The sequence below is a fragment of the Cloeon dipterum genome, chromosome 4 (genome assembly GCF_949628265.1).
Source record: "Cloeon dipterum chromosome 4, ieCloDipt1.1, whole genome shotgun sequence".
Classification (NCBI taxonomy): domain Eukaryota; kingdom Metazoa; phylum Arthropoda; class Insecta; order Ephemeroptera; family Baetidae; genus Cloeon; species Cloeon dipterum.
The window spans coordinates 21,099,651-21,116,106 of NC_088789.1; the positions used below are offsets into that span (position 1 = coordinate 21,099,651).

The window sequence follows — 16,456 nt, forward strand, 5'->3', positions numbered from 1 at the left end:
TAAACAGAATCCCAATCCTAATTTAGATCTCTCGGCGAAATAAACAAGGAGACACACGCGGCGCCTCTCTCTCTCTCTCTCTCTCTCTCTCTCTCTCTCTCTCTCTCTCTCTCTCTCTCTCTCTCTCTCTCTCTCGGCTTAGGCTAGCAGCCTTTGTGCCTCAAATCTCGGCTCCCTGCGTGCGTTCGAGCTGGAAACACGAGCGAGCGAACAAGCGGCTTGGCGACAAAGCTGCTGCAAAATTGAATTGTCGAATAAAAGCGGCGCGCAAAATGACTTACGAGTCGAGGTGCAAGACTTGAAGCTTCCGCTCAAATTTAATAACGGCCCGAAAACAAAAACTTTCAAGTTTCCGCTTGCGTGAATTCTGTCTCTTTAAACTTTTCATTCAAATATAAAACATGTCTCCATTGCGCAAGAGCCAAATAGTAGTTATTTTTATAAATCTATCCAAAAAACGTACAGTAATAACTCAATTACAACAATGCTATTCGCTGCTTGATAAGGTTATCTCGATAATTATTGGTCAGGAAAAAATTAATGTTTGAAGAATACCGGATGTGCACTCTCAAAAAATTTTAACTTTGTTACTTTACGTTTGAAATAGGTCAGTCAGAACAAAATATGTAATTTAAAATTTTTTGAATAAAATAAAAAACACCTATAATATAGCTTGTTCAAATAATAATATTAATTTAAAAACAAAAAATTTATTAAAAATAATTAAAAAATTGGTGAGCAAATTCACACATTGCATTAAAATCTCAATTTAATACTTAATTAGTTATGGAAAAAACTTTTGCCTTATTACATTTTTTTTAAGTTTTAATATTAATTTAACACATTATATTTTGTAAAAAAATTAATTATTTTAATTTGCAATTCCACATTCAAATAAAAACTGATGACTTTTACTTCGAGGGGACCAAACTTAAGAGTGATATTGATTGTTTATTTTTTTTAGTCGAACAAACAATTCCTTAAGTCAGAAAATTGACAGGCAAGCGAAAAGAACGGACCGAGAAAGGCAGAGCAAGTTGTCATTTTTATTTTCGGGTGCCGCTCTGACACAACACGGAAGAAGAAGGAGCAGAATCAGCACTTGTTGGTAGACGGCCGGGTGTCTCACGAGACGCAGGAAATTGACAAAACGTGACGCCTTTTGTTGATTGTATCTCTTTCTCGGAAAAAATTCATTTTGCCGAGAATCGAGTGTGGCGAAAATGAGCGAATTTGGCGATTATCGCGCTTCGGCTGGCGCAGCGCATTTTTCGGCCCCCTCTCAGAGGTGTGGAGGTGAGCAGCGGGCGAAGTTTGCGATTTTTCGCCAGCATTCCGAAAAGTTATTGCGACTTTCTCGCCTTTTCTGACAGTGTGCGCTATTAGTGAAGTTGCATCGGCAGCAGTCAGCCACTCGGGGAAAGAGGGCACGATGAGAGAGGTGTATGGAATGCCGCGCTGCTGGCAAACTTTGCCAGGAATTCGCAGTCAGGCGCGAGTTCCTAAGTGGAAATAGTTCCGATAAGTGTCATCGCCGTAATTGAATTCCGATAGGATGCAACACAATGCACCCTGCTGCCACGGAGTGCGGTGTTGCACCCGCAAGCCTATCTCCAAGTCGCACTTCCGCTTTATGAAATGCAGCAGCTGCAGCAACGCTTAACTTTGAGCAAAACGGAAATCTGTGCTGCAGCTGGAAAATGCCCACAAGCAACTTGGTTATTGAAAAAAAATGATTTGTTTGGCCTAATTTCATTTGATTCTAATTTGACAATTTAAGCGATTTAATGAGGCCTGAAAAATTTAGTAGCTATCTCAAATACCAATTTAAAAGTGATTTTTTTAAGAATAATTTTTAGGGAACAAATTGATATAATACGTCATTAGTGAAGTCCAGAGGGACGAGCTTCGTAATTATTTAAAAACTAAATTCTAACCGGAGAAAGTTTTTCATGAATTTTTCGCCTTCGCTAAAAATATCTACAATTGAAAAATCCAAAAGCTGATGAATGAAATGGAATTCGGTTGCTTTCAAAGCAACAGATTAAAGCAATATTCCGGGTTAAATGAATTATTTTCGGAGGAAAAAGAGTTTTTGTTGTTTCCTATCAAATTGAGCTTTTCAAACGAGCCAGGGAGAGTTGACAAACATACATTGGCTGGCGGAGAGATCTTCGGTGCAACGCAAATTGAGATTAAGAGGAGTTTGACTGTTAATCAAATTATCGCCCGAGCCATTTGCTCCCCTGGCTGCTTCGGTAACCAACTCCTTGCAGCGAGTTAATTTCGTCCCGAGTTATTTATGGCGTGCTGAACGAGTTTCGTGTGCAACAATAAATTCCGCGGTCGACGAGATGATTTATTCAGCACGCACGCGACCAAAAAACCAAAATAAACACAATTTATATGCGCATCTTCGATGATAATGATAAATTTATTAGCGAAGGCGGGATGAATTTCCATTTCCGACGGTGAAAAGAAGCTGGCTGAGTGTTTTGCGCCCCCCTCCCGCTGCGTGAATGCATCTCGGGCCGAGGAAACGCCGGAATGAATCGGAAATTGAAAGTTTACGAAATGTGTGCCGTGCCAGCAGGGTGGGCGGGCGTGTGTGTGTGTGTATGCGAAGGGAGAAATGCGTCCGCTTTCAGGAGGCAGTCACCAAGGCAAACATTAATGCTATGCGTGCACAATGTGTGTGCTTTCTACGCAGGCCTCTCGGCGAGGGTGCAAAAAGGGCGCACACTTATTAACATGTGTGGTTCACTGCCTCACTTCCAGCGTGTGTATGTGTGTGTGTGTGCTCGCAATATCGCTGCCTCTGGCGAATGCATACTAATGCCAGAGGAATCCCGCCGACAATTTGGGAATGGCAACGCCATTTGCCTCGTGGCCTGCCGTTTATTTTGTCACCCCCTAATGAGGGTGCGAATGATGTTTGGCTTTTTCAAACCAAATATTTTAAATGCTTCTAGAGTTAAATTGGTTTAATTATTGAAGGCCATAGAGGAGAATACAAAATTTAGAACAAAGGCACTCTCATGATATGGATAAAATTTAAAATTACAGATTTTCAAGAAAATTAGCCAACTCACAGCTTGGTCCAATATATTTTTGCACAACCCCCTCCCCCCAAATTTTTTTATCCCTTAGCATTCTTTGACTGATAATTATCAACTCTTTGAAAGTAGCTATATGAACTGAGAAATAATTTTTACCTTTTTTACCTGGAAATTTAACTGTTACTCGGCTTTAATTTGATTAGCATACATGGTTGAAATAATTATTCAAACCATCAATATGATCATTATTTGCTGACTGTGCAGTCAGTCAACAATTTAAATTAATTTCAATTGTTACCCTGTATCGATCCACTTTCCTGCATTCCCAGCCTTTGAAAAAAATATTGAAAATCAACTCCTGAACACCTGAAATAGCTCAATTACTTTGATTTCTATACGTTCAGAATTATTACACACATTTTGTGCATGTTTAAACCGTTTAAACGTTTAATTTCTGCTTACAATCGAATTTAAAGAGCACAGAAAATACTTTTTGCAAGGTCAATGCGCATTTTCCCTTCGACCGATTCCGCAGTGCAGCGTGCACTCTATTTACTGCTTTGGGCTGCACATTCACGCTTCCTGTGGTTTTCCTCTGCGCGTTGCTGCACTTTTCCAGCCAATTTCCGGGGCAAACTGATTGCGCCCACAGCTCTGCGATTGGCAGCAAATTTTTCCCCGGCCGGGCGGCCGATCGAAGCGTGGTGATAGCGACCGGAAATTCTGCCGATGTTATTTTAGCCAAAGTGCAATATCGTCCGACGCGATCAGGTAGGCGCTCGATTTGAGTGACACCGCCCCCGCACGGCATTCATCATCCTTTTATTTTTTCTGTTTCGCGCCTCCGCTCGATACGTCTTATGAAAAAAGGCAAGACGACTCTGACATGATGCAAGACAAGCAGGGAAAATATTTGGACAGCACGCCTCGACTGTCCGACGATCTTCAAAATGCATGAATAATGATGAAGCTTAAATATCCTCGTATTTTTATTTTATTTTGCTGTCGAATAATTTGGTATTGTTGAATTCTAAAGAAACAATACAAAACTAAGTCGAATCAAGTTGAAATGGAGGAGCAGAAATGCAAGAAAAATTAGGTATTTGATAAAAAAAGAATCAAATCAGATTTTATAGTTCAAACAGTTTTTACTCTACGGTTAAATTTTAAAATTGTAGATCTCGGAAAACCCCGATTTTATTTTTTTTTAATTTCTCGGAATGTAGAAATTTTATTTATTTATTTGAGAACGCATTTCAATTCCCCCACTGACTGACTGACGGAAATATTTCCAGTCAGGTCTATTTGATACGTGGTTTTAAAATTTGACATTGTGTTGAAATTTTTATTCTAGACTTTCTTTGAGTCATTTTTGAAAATGAATGTATGTACAATACCTGACTATTGAATGATGCTTAAAAAACCATTCAAAGAATACAATTGTATAAAAGTTTTTTTATATTTTACATTTATCGTTAATATTCCCTCATGATTTATGAGGAATGCAATTTTTATTCTTACATTTTTTAAATTATAATAAAATTGGTACTTACCGAGAATCTCCAATGTGTGTGTGAGGGTGATGGGCTCCAGCAGGGAAATTTGGCAGACGTAGTCTCCAGCATCCTTGGTGGAAATGTCTCTGATCTCCAGGTTGGTGCCCTCGACTAACCTGATCCGATTGTCAGGGTAGATTTTGAGTGTGCCAGCCGTCAAGATGCTGGCCCCTCGCTTCCAGACCACTTGGTACAAGCCTGAAACGAGAAAAGCGCGAGTGGAAATTTAGTACAGCACTTGGACAGGAGAGAATCTATTGAATTCGCGCAGTTGTATGCACGAGAGTCACGGAAATGGGGCCATAAATCAATTTCCCTTTTACGACAAAAGGACTGCGAGCGAGTATGCCTGGCAATATCCATTAATGGGAAATCGAGGGGACGTGACCGGTCCCGTCTGCTTCTTAATATGCACGCCCAATAATTTCTCAATAGCGGCCGAGCCTGTTGAATAATTCAGGGCGTCAGAGTGGAGGCAGGCGCGCGCGAGAGGAGTGGGCAAACACGTCAGCCGTGTGTTAAGAGATCGGCTGGCGCCGCGCAAACACCCTTGTTTATGACAAGTCACTCGGCGCACGGATGCTGGTCAGGTGTGAGACCGAAAAATTGAGTGAGACGCTCACGGTCCGGGCGTCGCAACGAAAGCTCCTCTTAATGCACAACGACACACGCGCGCATTAAATTTGCTCACACGCACGAACCAATTCCAGCCAGCCTCATCGCTTTTTATCTACTCATAGCGTCCGCTGAATAGAGATGGATCTACTTATGCTTGTTAGTAGGCCACGGTCCAATTACTGTTCCTGACTGATCATGAATTATGATACATTTTTTAGCTACTTTCGAACCCGATTTAGTTATGGGGAAAAATTCGGTTTGGTTGTGGCTAATAGTAATTTTGAATGCAAATTGAATAAATTTTTAGCATAATCATTGCTTTCTCGTAAGTCTTGTTCATGTATTTCTCAATTTCGTCGGTTTTTTTAGCTAGTGGTGTCGTTAGTGAACTGTATGATCTTAGAACTGTGTGGCGCCTTCTCGCCACTACGGTCCTACTACTTTGCATTTAACCTGTATCGCCAGGTGGCAGTACAAAGGTGTGCGACAAGCAGTGCACCCTTTTACTGCACCTTATCCCCCACTGCACAATCAGACTCGCACCAAAGCAGTCGCAACGCAATAATTTCTCTCTCCGGCTAGGATGAGATTTGGTGCGAGAAAATTCCATAAAAACGATTTCCTATTAGACCTGAACTACGGGGTAAGTGTCATAATTGTTTGTATTTGAATGTGATGTTTTTATTGTTATAATCATTTATTGTGAATGTGATTTTTGATTATTTATGTAATTTCGCAGTCTTGGTCTTGATCTTAATTACTAAACCACGAGACATGAATAAAAGACGAATTACTATAATGAAGAACACGCATTTCTGTCACGGCTTCCACGTACCCACAACTGCATGATTCGTGCAAAAAAGTAAATTTGATACAAATGAAAAATTTTAATTTAACCGTCGTAAATAAAACCGTAGGTTTTTAAACTTATATAACGCGAATAAATTGAAAGCTAATATTTAATGTTGCATAATTTAAAATTTGTTCATTACAGAACTGTGCAAAACACTCCAGTTTGTTTAATATCTACCATATTTACATTTAACTTAATACCTGCGGCACGTAACTAATTTAATAAGAAACACCCAGATTGACCTGCAGGGCACATTTTTATCGATTTGGCCGATAAAACTACGGCTTTGACCGCTAAAAAGAACTGCAGCATCAGCAGGTGTGAGGGCAGTGTCCGGCAAATCAGCGGCTCGAGCAAACAAAGAGCAGGCGTGCCCTCCAATTTTCTGCAGAAACAACGGTAATAGCGCAAGGCAGAAAATTAACCAAAGTTACAAAAGCAACGAGCGCGCTAATTCGAAGTTCGCGTGCCGCGCTGTGGCTCACAGCTCGATGGAGTAATTTCATTGCGTCGAACCTAACACAATTAAACTTCCCCTTCATTTGGAAAATAAATTTTGTCCGTCAGTGTTCAGCGGCGGTGGCGGCGTATGTGCAAACACGAGCGAATTTCAGTGGCAAATGACAACGGCAGAGAGTTGCTGATGATTTTGTTATAAAATAAAATGGCACGAGAACTTCAGCCGCGTGTTTACCTTTTGACGTTTACTTTTGCTTGATTTGGCGCGCGCGGAAAAGGGTTGTATGTGTATGTGTGTGTATGTTGCTTGCGCTCTCGCCCCTTTTCATTTTTATTCGCAGCAACACATGTCCAAAGCAGAAGTGTGCCGCATTTTGCAAGCTGAAAATGGCTTTTTGTTGGAAATTTCACGTCAGTCTTCCACTGCTGCCAGTCGTAAAGAGGGCCTTTAAAGGGGCCCCTGTGATAGTCTCTGTCGTTCTTTGCGTAATGTTTCCCCTTTTTATATATAATGTTGAATTTATCCGTAGAGTTATAATTTGCTTGCAAATTGTCAGGGAAATGTTTTACAAAAAATTTCAGGAAAAATTGGCACGAAGAAATGAATTTTAAGAATAAATGTGTATTTCTTACAATAAAGCAGTGGAGTGCTTTCCCAAAACTCGCCAAAAATTTAGAAAAATATATTACTAAGACAGAAAATTTTGGATTTGTTTGGTACTGCTAGTTTTCAATTGTTTTTCGATGCAAATTTAGTCGGCATATTATAAATATTTTTCCTGCATTGTTTGTGACATTTAAAGCATATCAATTTCCCTCTTTTAAGTTATTTATATTTAATTCATTTTCTTACTCTTAATTGAACTTGTCATCTTCAGATAAAGAGGAAAGTAGAGTTTTTTGTGATTATTTTTTAAGATAGTTTAATGAAATAATAAAAATTGCTTAAAAGGTGTAGGAATTCGTAATGAAATCGACTCCTCATAAAATATGCACAAAAATGTCAGATTGAAAAATAACTTTGGCCTGAAAAACTTCGCCTGAAGTATCAAAATTTGAAATAATTTTGTCACGCAGCAATCATTTCAAATTTTCACTATCCAAGCCTGATTAGGACGGTTTTGAAAATTGTAGAAATTATAAATATGATTCTGTGGCGATTGGAAGCTCAGAAAAAATTTGAACATCTTATATCCAGTAAAGCCCTATATTTTTAACCGTTGCTAAGTGATCCATTCTTTCTGCTAGATATAGAATAATAGCTAATGACCACGAATCGTCCTCATTTTTGCAGCAGGCGCAATTCCGAGTAGAGCTGGTGCAAAAAAAGCACGTGTTGCGTAGGCGGCAGGCTGCTGGGCTGGATTATTTTGAAACGAAATGGGCGCCCTTTCGACCCTGTCTGGCGCAGGCAGATCTGCGAAAAGGAGCGGACGTCATTTGCAGTTGCCGCCTGCTCATTCAGTCCGCTCATTATGTTCTACGTCGAAAAATGTCAGCCTTTATTTTCCAATCGAGAGAGGGAAGGAAGAAGAGCGTATTATAATGCGCTCACCAAAAGTAATAACAATAATTGTTTTCGTGTCTGTTGGCGACGACGACGACGAGTTCATTTTTAATACCTCGTCGAGCCAAGCCGAGCAGCGCGTTGACACGACGGCAGCAGGGCGTTTGCCAGGGGAAAGTGTCTTTTCTTCTTGTTAGATGAGCGCAGGCGAGTGAGAAGAAGTTATCGGCAAAAAATAATCCGGCGATGAAAGGAGTTTTGCGCTCGCTCCATCGCACGCCCATATTTCTTTGAGCTACTGCTGATTTCCGAGCAAGACGCTCTTCCTCCCTTTCTCTCGGTTTGTTTTAATAAAGATGAATGATCTTGCCTTTGAATCGCTCTGCTCCTTCTTACTCCGGCTCAGCGCGGAAAAACAGCGGTTCACCGAGTTATCAAAAACTCGGCAGGCGCCGCCGTGCGTTTTTAACATGCATGAGTAAATACTTTGATTTGGACACAATTTTTCTTCGCCCTGCAAAACGAGTCTGAAGCCATCCAATTGAAAAATTTCTGCTTCTTACAGTAAAAGCACAGAGTTTTTTGGAGTTATCATTCGGTGCATTTCCAGAGCAATTTCGCTCCTCACTCATCACGTCACGAAATGTTACATTTGATGGGAATAGCTCAAGTTTATTCATGGCCCGTGTGGTAATACCTTCATACTAAACGTCTGCCAACTAAATCCGATTTTAACTGAAGATAATTTATTTCAACAACGAGTTTATAAACATTACGCAAGTACTTTAAAATGTTAATGAAAGTTCAGCGGTAATTCGACATGAAATGATTGAAACGGAACTTACTAATAAATTTTACCGTACCCATTGATTGACTGATTTAGTAGGATTAAATTCAACCTCTTTTTGAATTAAGTGAAAAGGAACTTGTTATGTTGGTTCTTCTTGCAATAATTGATATTTCTAATTATTCATGCTTCGTTTTTAGCCTCTGCCGATAAATTTTCAAATTGTTAAAATTAAGAATTTTTCACACCTAAATTAATAGCTAAAATTATCGAATCAAAAAATTTGATCTCTGAGCTGGGGCTGCAAATGATCGCCTCTTGTCATAGCGAAGGACCCTCTAACAAAATCTTCAGTAAAGATTGTTTTTCATTAAAATTAAATTAACTATTACTTTGATGGAATGAGTTAAAACTTGGTTGCGAATTTTGCAATAGTCTATTTTTCTCTGCACGGTCGTTTTGGGCCGCGAAATTGTCTTTTTTACTGCGTCTTTGCCGCTGGATGAAAATCATAACCGTCTCTTGCTACTTTTTACGCCTTCCATTCACACACGCGTCTAGTTGGCAGAAGGCGATTAACACGACGCGTTTACAACCCGCAATTCCGGCTTTTACAACTTTAAAACTTTACAACCGCGCCAGCACGTTTGTTACGAACACACACACACACACAACACACAAAGCCGATAAGTGCAGTGCTGCCAAATCAAGATGCACCGCACCCGCCGTCTTGAGAGGTGTACATGTTACGTACAAGAAGTATAGTCGTGTTGTTTGTTCTCGACAACGGCGCGCTTTAATAATAACTTAATAATTCCGAGGCGCAGCGCGCAGTTTGCTTTGATGGTGCGTCGAGATTGAGACCGCAGTGCAAACACAGCGAAACCAGTCAGCCGCACAATTAAAACCCCTCTCACCCCCTTCTTGCTGCTGCTGCTGCTTCTCGTGCGATTCCGCCATAAAGGCGACTTGCCAGGTTGTTAAACATAATTTATACACGCGAGAGCACGCCGTCGCGCAAAAGGAGGAAAAAAATAAGAAAGCACGAAAGAGAGAAATTTATTTGTAGGTACGTATGCACGCACAATCAGCACCGACCGTGTCAAATACTACAAACCGCGAGCTCGCGTGTTTGCTGCTTGTATACAAGATTTCTTTTGTGTGCTCGCATTGCAGGGTAAACGGTACGATGCTGCATTCAAGGAAAAGCAGGTCTTTTATGCGGCTTTTACATTTTTTCCTCAGCCGATAAAATTTTATCTTGACAAAATCTGGTAAAATGACTCTTTTAATAAATTTTATGCACTTATTCTAGGAAGAGAGTAAAAAATTTTATCAAGCATTATTGTCACAGACTTTCTCGCCATTTTTTGCGAAATCTAATTCAAGACAGTACACATGTTTTTTTCTAATTACAGGTCAAATTACATTTTTAAATACTATATTATGTAATTAAAATGCAACTAGAATTTTATTGTGAAATTTAGTCGCCATTTTTTTATTTTTTCGTCAAACCTCATGAGAATGTTAACGACTTCTTACATTTTGGACTCATTAATTGGCAAATGAGTTATTAGTGTCGTTTTCATGAATTTTCCTTGTTCTGTGTTGATTTTATTTTTAAATTTAGGAGATTTCAGTTAAAATTTAGAAGATTCCTCGAAAAATGTTTTTAAGGGTTCATGGTTTACGATTTCAGACAGATTATTTTAAGATTCTTGAAAATCGGAGAAAAACTATTTCAATTTAAAATTCGAATTCTATTTTAAAATACACTCCTTATTGAAGGCTGTTTTTTATTCAACGTGACAGATAAAAAATATTCAGTTTTAGTTAAAAAACGAATTTACTTCAAAACATCCCGGACAAAATTATTTTAAGCAATAGGAAAATGGCCAGCAAATATAAAGGAAAGCTCGGATCACCGGCCAAAATATGAATTTGTATGGCCCAGTACAAAAGAGCAGTTATTGGAATTAGGCTTTCCGTGTTCCGCTTTCATTCCGTATTCGCTCGTCAGGTATCGACGCTTTCACCGTAGTTCCAAAGAGCTTTTATTGGCACATGCAACTTTATCCGGCCTTTCTCTCTTTCTTGTCCAGATCAATATGGCTGCGCATTCGAAGCCACACATATTAATTCCGTCAACGGTCCCTTTGAAAAAGTTATTTGGCAAAAATAAAGGCTTCCTTTGTGTCCGACTCGAGGAGGCAGGAAAGACTTTTCTCTTTAATTACACCCACCGTCGGCAGCTAGTTTTGCTCGAGTCGGGCAAAAGTTTGCCTTTTTGAAGGCGACTCGAATTTTGTTCGAATTTCTTCGCCAGCCGAGACTTTACGACTTGATGAAATGCTGGCGGGTGTCGTGAAATGAGAAACAGCGCGGCAAGCAAGCCTCTCTCCCGGCAGTCGTCGGCTCACATACACAAGAGGCACCAGCTGCGACTAGCTTCTTTTTATCATTTGTGCGCGGCGCGCTGGCTGCTGCCGCTGAATTATGTGCCAGTGTACGTAGTACGTACATACTCGGGACAGTCACGCAGCTGAACTGTTATTATTTAATGCGATCCGAGCCGAGATTGCAACAATGCCTGGCTTCGCTGAAAATGGAAAATTCATTGAACCCGCTCGCTTCTGTGCGCTAGCCAGACGCACGCCGGGAATTTTTATTCCGTCGCGTCACGTGGCCTAGTTTTTCTTTCATTTGTGGCTGAACATGGGCATTGTTTTTTATCTCAACCCACTACATATACATAATCGATTTTTGCAGGAAATAATCGGATTTTTTTGTTTTGCTCACTCAATATAGTCTCGATTACGGAACGAAATCCCGAAAATGAAGCAGTTTCCAACACCTGTGCTTCTATGGCAAGTAAAAAAGTTAGATTTTTATAAAATTTCAGCTTAAAATATGCTCAACATTATCCACAACGCATCGGCACATGACGACATAGAATAAAAACAGAACAAACTTTTTGTTTTGCTCATGTATGCAATTGCTTGGTTCATCTTGTTTTAACGATTTTACTGTAATTTTATAATGATTTACTCGTGTTAAAAAATATGACCATACCTAAGTATTTTACGAAATATTAGCAGACATATTTGCTTCTGAATACGTGATCAGCAGAATAAATCTAGAGAGAAACCATTGGAAATGAGCAAAAATTACCAAAATTACAGGAATTTAAAAAAGGGCGTGGAGAGGTGTGCGTAGTTCCTGGAAAAATTTGTGTGGTCGGTGCCAAAAACCGCAGGAAAATTAAAAAACTGGATTGTTCAAATTATCCCTAAAATCATTAAATTAATCAGTGCTGCCAAAAATATTTGGAAAATAGTTGGATTGCAAGTAAATTCATTTTTAAACCTTCAGAACGGTGAGTTTCATATATGACGATTATAGAAATCAAAGAAAAATTAAATAATCCTTAGTTATGATGTCTACTGACAAATTTTTGCGTTCGAGAAAATAAATTCAGAAAGAATTCATTTAATCTTGCCATTCCCCATTTGATCGATCCAAATGGCTCCTTTCTAGGCTCGTCTATATCAATTGGAATTAAGCCAGTGGTCTGAAGTTTAGGTGGGGCGTTCCCTCCTTAAGACATCACTCAATCGGGAAAATATTTGCGTTGAAAGTTTGGCCCGGATGTATTGATTTACGGAGACAGTTGGAGAAAGTATCGAAGACGACCAACTTTTCTGATGGTCTGCAACCTGCGCGACGCAGCCGACCAACCGGTTGCCTAATTTAGTTACAACTTTCGCTGAGGTCGTGTTGGATTAGTCCAGATCGATCTCGCTTTCGGCAGCCAGGCAATTTGAACATTATTTGCAGCTGCTGCGACCGCCGAGATCTTATTAATGAGTTGGCTCTTGCTCATTGGCTGATTGCTGGCCAAACTAGGGTTCGTTTTTCCGACTGCGGAGGGAAACAAAGAAAGCCAGCCGGCTGTTCCTGGCCACGAATGTGATTATCATAGGCCGTTTTGAGCAACAAGAGAGCAGTGTGCGCAAATTGAAACGCAAATAACTCACCGCGCCCTGTTTATGTGACAGCGACTATAAATTTAATTCATTATTCTGCGCTGCAGCGACAGGCGAGCATGATTGATTGCTGGTTGGAGACGTGACATGTGTGCCACAATAATATTAAACACACACACACGCCCGCGTGTTTTTTAGCAATGCACCCATTTATATTGAGTCAACCATTAATATTGTCGAGGGCTCAACGGGATTTGCATGCACGGCCGCGGCGCTAATTGTCGTTCCCCGTGCCGGTGCCGCTCCACTCGCTCGTTTCCTCACAAAACGTTACTTGCCGAATGGCATCACGAGCAGACAGTGATTTTCAGCGAGAGGACGGAAAAATTGAAAACCCTTGCAAAGCTTTTTTGCTCTAGATTAATAAATAATCCCACAATTTGAGGAGGAAAACCTGAAAAAAGTTTGCTTCGCTAAATTTGGCATTTCTTGCAGACGTCAAAGACGCGAAAACCACTTAAAAAAGTTTGTTTGTTAAGTATTGATTCCGGCTGCTGACCTACCTCAAGACTCTGGGAGCGGCCATGTTTGAATTAGTTATATTAATGTTGCGCAAAGAGCACAAGCTTAAGATTGAGGTGATGGTGCAGTGCCGCAAACCCTGTTTTCACGCTCTGGGTCCTGTTTTTATCTTTCCACTCTCCGCAGTCCATAAAAATGCAAACGGAAAAGATAAATTCTTCCTTGATTGGACGCTTTATTGCTCATTCATCAGAAATTAAAGCGTAACCTCAATTGGATTATTATATCATGACGCGGCTGCGGCGGCTGTTTAGTGCCCTCATTGAGATAAAACCCGAAAAGCGAGGAGCGGTGGCAGCGCGCGGCGATATCCACGCGTTCAAGCATAATAATAACAACAACGGGTGCAACATAAAAGCGCCATTAACCGCATAATGGAAACGACTGCTGATGCGCGTGGATATTAAAACCCTTTAACGGCCCCCGGGTAGAAAATGATCACAAGCACGCACACACGGGCTGGCTAATTGCGAATTATTGGCCGAGAGGCCGTGCACCGAGGGCCAAGTTTGCCGGCGAGTTAAGGAATGCCGGTGACAAGATTTCGCAACAAATTTGGCTGGAGAGCAGGAGAGAACAGTCAGTGCTCAGGGCTCACCTCGCACCTCGGGCGAAACTAACTTTAATGTGGACAAAGTTTTAGTCGAAACTACTTGCGAGGCATGTAACCCACACTTAGTTGGCAGAGTGTCTCGGATGGGATGGCGGCGTTTCATGCCAGACATAGTAAGTGTGTGTTTAGCAGCGAGCATACCTGGCTGCTCCTTGCGTTGCGCAGCGCCGCGAGCGCACGGAATTAACACACAGACACACACACACACAGAGCAAAGATGCCGTCGTCCCGATGAATTAACAAGGGACCCGAGGGGGGCGGGGGTCCGGAGAGTGGGCCAAAGAGCGTTTGTGTGACTGGCACACGCTCCGTCGGCTGGTAATTGTGCGAGGAAACAGGGAAAAGATCAACAAAAGAAGCCGGTTGCTTGGTACATGCGCGCCCAAATTTTAATAACCGTGTTAAGTGCAAAGTTTCTATTCACTTTTGCCGCTCGAGCTTGCCGGCAAAGGTGAAAGTAAACTCGTTGGCAAAGGCAAACTGCGAATTTCGCGAGTGGCGAGAGAGGGTGACTGATTCGATCGGCCCCAACTTTTTCCTCCTGTCCTTTTCCGCGGAAGAGATTTATTGCTCGCGAGTGGCAAAGTTTGCGGCAAGTTGTTTGGTTGGTGCGAATCAAAACACGGAAGTTCCTACTGGGACATACGTTCGGACGGTAAAATCAATTTTTTTTTTTGGGAAAAACTTCATTGAAAAATACTTGCGTTTGTGTTGACAAGAAACATGTTAAGATATGAAAAATGGGATTCGTCTGGACATGGACTGAGTTTAGTGGTCGATTTATTTTTGCTTTGATGATTTATGTGATTCAAGGAGCCTAGAAAAAAACCAAGAATTTAAATATCGATTGTTAATTTCATTTAGCTGAAAAAGGAGGAATTCGTCCTGCGGTCCCGGCAAAATTGCGCAACGTTCATCAAACACCCAAATTTTCATTGTTGAATTGATTGTTGACCTTTTCTTGCAACAAGGAAATTCTCGTTTGGTTGTTAAAAGTTACGCAATTTTGCCTGGACCAGAACGAATTGATCGATGGATAATTTTTGGCATTCATAAAAATTTAAAATGTATATCCAGAATGGCTGTTTGTCCAAGACTCTGAAACTTATAAAATAATTCTCAAACAACATAAACTGCACTTACACTCAGAGCTCACTAAAAAGTTTATATTTTTTTCCTTTTTTTAACAAACGCAAATATTCCTACAGGATATTTTTCTTTCCAAAACTCGACTTAAAAAAAAATAAGGGTAAGCTGCATGCGAATTATTTATGTTTTATTACTTTTTTCTTGCTGTTTTTCCTATTTTGATAAGAGGAAGATGAAATTTTGGAAATTGAATAATTTATTTGAACTCTTTCTTGAGAGCATTAAAGGTTATCTGGCAAGCACAGAAAATGTCGATAAATAGTCTTGAATTATATTTAAGCTATATTTCCCCCATTTCCAATCTTCCCGGCCTAATTTCAAACTTTAGGGACTGCTATGGGAAATTAAAATTTAGACGTTAGTTTCTTAATCAAGCTTTTAGACATTATGTGATTATCACAGTGATACATCCCACACTCTTGAACGCCATGATCCGCTAAAAGCAACAGACAAAAATTTCTCGCGTGCTGATCCGTCAGTTTACATCGTTAAAACGTGCTCGGGTCTAACAATTTCCCTCTCCAACTCAAGGGTAACATTTAATCGCACTCCTTATCAGAGCAGCAGTGTGAAAATCGCCACTCAAGTGCATGTCGGTATGGTTACTGAGGCGAAATAACAAAATTAATGTCCGTTCGAGCCAGTAAGTCGCGCTGCTCGGCGGGGGTGGAGGTGCGGGGGTGGCAGCGGCGGCGGCGGCGGCGGTGACACAAAGAGAAAGCACTGCTGGGTGACGTCTGGAGAATTCGTTTCCGGTGGATGGCGCCTTTATCCGGCGGCGGCGCCACCTTGGGTGCGTGCCCATTATTCTGGCCATACATCATCTCGCGTGCTTCGGCGATGAATGGCGACGAGGATGACACGGGAATCGCTCGCTCGCTCGCCTCCCGCTTCTTCTCCTTTTTTTAAATGGAATATTACAATAACAGCAGCCGTAATAACATCTCGCAGGCGCCCAAACTATGTATCACGGCGCACACCGGGCAAAAAGCCTGATTTAATAATGTTCTCAGCCGCTGAAGGCTTTATCATATCGCGTAATTTATGGACGCAACCTCCTTGGTGCGCGCGGTGGCTCGATTTTTTCCGCCTTGCTGCACAAAAAGTGGCTCTTTGCTCGCTAAAAGCCCACGCACTCGCACGTCACGTCTCATTATTCACCAGCAGCTTCCTTGGCCCACCGGCGCGGCACACGACCACCCCAAATGGACGGGCGCCGATCTAATTTGCGCTCGACAAGACGTGTAACTGCCGATGTTTCGAATCATCGGAAAATTCCCTCTTCAA

The 16,456-nt window shown here is 41.1% G+C and overlaps 1 protein-coding gene across 2 annotated transcripts in view; it reads right to left on the reverse strand.

Annotated features, from left to right (window-relative positions):
- Positions 1-16,456, reverse strand: part of LOC135942096 (protein amalgam) — a 200,174-nt gene that overhangs the window by 55,281 nt on the left and 128,437 nt on the right. For both annotated transcript variants that reach the window (XM_065488039.1, XM_065488038.1), the window contains exon 3: positions 4,613-4,813. In XM_065488039.1, coding sequence (XP_065344111.1) covers positions 4,613-4,813 — 201 coding nt within the window. The remainder of the gene's footprint in view (positions 1-4,612; positions 4,814-16,456) is intronic.